The sequence below is a fragment of the Montipora foliosa genome, chromosome 6 (assembly GCF_036669935.1).
Source record: "Montipora foliosa isolate CH-2021 chromosome 6, ASM3666993v2, whole genome shotgun sequence".
NCBI lineage: Eukaryota > Metazoa > Cnidaria > Anthozoa > Scleractinia > Acroporidae > Montipora > Montipora foliosa.
The window spans coordinates 61,988,191-61,991,355 of NC_090874.1; the positions used below are offsets into that span (position 1 = coordinate 61,988,191).

General features: G+C 39.0%; 1 protein-coding gene across 1 annotated transcript in view; it reads left to right on the forward strand.

Moving 5' to 3' along the window:
• The first annotated feature begins 2,276 nt into the window (after nucleotides 1–2,276).
• The window catches only part of LOC138006130 (cytidine and dCMP deaminase domain-containing protein 1-like), a 1,865-nt gene continuing 976 nt past the window's right edge, over nucleotides 2,277–3,165 (forward strand). The window contains exon 1 of the mRNA XM_068852290.1: nucleotides 2,277–3,165. This exon is cut by the window's right edge and continues 976 nt beyond it. Coding sequence (XP_068708391.1) covers nucleotides 2,577–3,165 — 589 coding nt within the window. The 5' untranslated portion in view covers nucleotides 2,277–2,576.

Here is a 3,165-nt window from a genome sequence, read left to right on the forward strand (position 1 = left end):
AAGAATGCTAGCGGTCTTAATTGATTTTCAAAATTTGCAAAAATCATATCACTTCCGTATCGTGAGGGTATATTTTCCCTGGATGTAAATCCAGCAGCAGGTCGTTCCGTCCCACATAGAACAATTCCTGTTACTGTAATAATTTTGCGATTACTTTAAGTCGCTCAGCATAGAAAATTTAAGTCAACATTCCTAGAAAAAAAATCGATGAGAACGGTGAGGATATTTGGAGAGAAAATTGAAATTAAGGTCGTCGTCAGGTGCTCGCGTCCTCCACACAACCTCAAATGTTATCATTTCTCTCGTCGTTGTCAAGACGAGAACGGCAACGAAATGTTTCAAAACGTAAAACGCACGTGCAGGGCGTGCAGAGCTATTGTTTTGCTAGTTAAACCTATTGTTATGTGGCGTTCTCTTAGCCGTCGTCGTCGTTCTTGCTTAAGGTCCTAATCTCTTTAAAAAACTGAAGAATTATGAGAAAAGAAAAACAAAAGAACTTTTGGCGACCTTCCATATTATAGCAACCAAAGAGTAAGCGACGTTTGATATCTACCTCTAGCAGGGATGATATGATGCCGTAGCGGACAGGCGAAAGCTAGCAGCAGTCCTTACTCGAACAATACTTTCTTCTATCAAGAATTGACCGGTTTTTAATGCGCATTTTATCAGCATGTGGGAAACTTTACATGCGCATTTTAAACATTTGCATAAACAACATTTCAAATAGCTGTAAATGTTTATTCAATCCCAGTAAAGTTTATTTTACGAACATGGTCCGAAAAGTATTTTATGTTATAGAAAGGGAGTGAGAAGGTTATCAAGCCTCTTCTCCTGTTATATATTCCTGTCACAGCGGTTTGAGAGACCGATTTATTTTAAAATGATTTTTGAATTTCCCGCGAACGAGACTCTCACAGGAGCCCAATGACTAATCACAAGCAACTATTAAACTTGACGTCATAGCGCCAACGAACCGGAACTGCCTTTTTTTTTTTTTCGGAAAAGGTAGTCTAATAATAAATCGGTCTGAAAAAATGCTTAGTATGGGAGTGGTTCGCTCCTGTTCAAGAAGACAACCCAAACAGATTTAAGTTTATATTGGATGAATGATTTGCCAGTAATTAGAGACCCACGTTATGCGCATAGGATTCTGGAATCGCCAGAGGGCAAACATTGTAACGACGGAAAGTTGTCTTCGTCAAAAGCTGTGATATTGCACAAAGAATGTATTCTCACCGTGATCACGTTTTACGAGAAATGGGGGTGACTAATGTTTGTGCGCGAAAATTGTAAGTGTTTGTGTGTTACTACACAGGCATCCCAAGCTCGATCAGTCTAAGAGAAAGCGAACATCGCCGACAAAAATATAAAGACTTGTATGGCAATCTCGATAAAAGACTTAGGAAGATAATTGTACGAGAAAATTCTCAATTAAAAATCCTTACCTTATTGCCATCGTGGGTATCTTCCTTCCTGTGTGTTTTTTTCCACATTCAACGCGATTTGAGGCATTTTTCAAATCCTCGGTTGCCAACAGTGTTATAAAATCCAAAGGCTTCACACTCCATTCTGGGGAACCCACCAAATAAAATAATAAAATGTTCCCACGGTTACAATTGCACATCAAAGTCAATTTACAAAGATTGAACTTTCATTTTATTCACCAACAACGCAATAGCAATAGCAGCCCTGTGTGCAAGCTCAAGCGGTAGTTTGTTCACTTGATCGAAAGAAAAGAACCTTTCGAAAGATGGTAGCACGAGCCATGTTGAACACCTCGACCTTTGGAATCGGCTTTGCAACCCTGCCCGCTCAACAAACGGTGCCAGAGAGTAATTGTTTTTACTTCCCACAGAATCAAGAATTTTTTAGTTTCAAAGATCCTGTTCCAGACACTGTAACATCCGTCATTTACACGCGCGGGATGTAGTTCCCGTTCAATATAAAAACACGCCATTTCTTAAAGAAATTAGAGAGAGATGCCCAAATTTACCTTTACCGAGACCTTAATAAGATTATTATGTTAAAAATTACATCAAAACGAGTCAGTATGACACAAATTTTAAAATGAAATAGACCAATTTCGATATATTAAAATTCAGTCGAAAACAAAAGGCATCATCTCGAGGCTCTGGGGAATAAACTCATACAAATCCTTATATTTATTCCCCAGAGCCTCGTGATGATGTCTTTTGTTTAGGATTGAATTTTAATATATCGAAACTGGTCTATTTGTACAGGATATTTCCTTTTCGAATTTAACTTTATTATTTCTAGCCATCTTACAGGCATTTTTAGCTCCTTTTCGGTCAAGACATTTTCAATCATTCAATTTGTCGTTCAGGTATCTGGCTAAACGGAGAAGCAAAATTTGAATATGCTGAAAATTTTTGCTTTGACAGGTTGTTCCTTTCTATTAATCTGATTGGCTATTTACAGAATGAAACAGGCGTGAAAACTTTTGCTTTGCATTCCTCCTTTCGCCGATCAAGGAAACGCATGCTTTAGTCGCAGAGTACGAGCAACCAATTTCAAAGAGGAGATCAGCCCTAACCAAGGACGAATAAACTGTCTTAATGATGTCCGACCAAAACCAAAAAGATCCACAAAGTACAGAGTCCGATCAAAGGGGAAAACCTTCGACTTCTTACGCCTCCAGATATTCCAGACTTACTAAAGACAATTTGTACATGATTGTTGCACTTTGGATGGAAGATTTCCCAGAGGACAAAGAAGATTTCCCAGAGGACAAACCAGAAGATTCTTACAGAAAAGTAGGAGCTGTACTCGTTTTGCCAAACGACAAAATTTACGCCGTCGACTGTTCCCGCAATGACGTTCACGCAGTTACTCGTTTGTTGATGATGCATCACAACGTCCTCGAAGACTGCAAAGTTTTTGTATCGAGGAAACCATGCTCTTTTTGCACAAAGCTTATGGTCCAGTCTAAAGTCAAGAGGGTCTTCTATTTGCCAATTGAGCCAGAGTACAGCCTATTGGACGACTTTGAAGAAGAAACATTACGGGTTGATAACCTATTTAAAGTAAGCTCAATCAGCCAAAGTGTTTTTGTTCCAGAAGTGGGAGAGGATGTTATCAAGGACGTTCAACACAGGCACCAAACACCAGAGCGAACAAGAAATGAAATGGCACAAAAACTTAAAG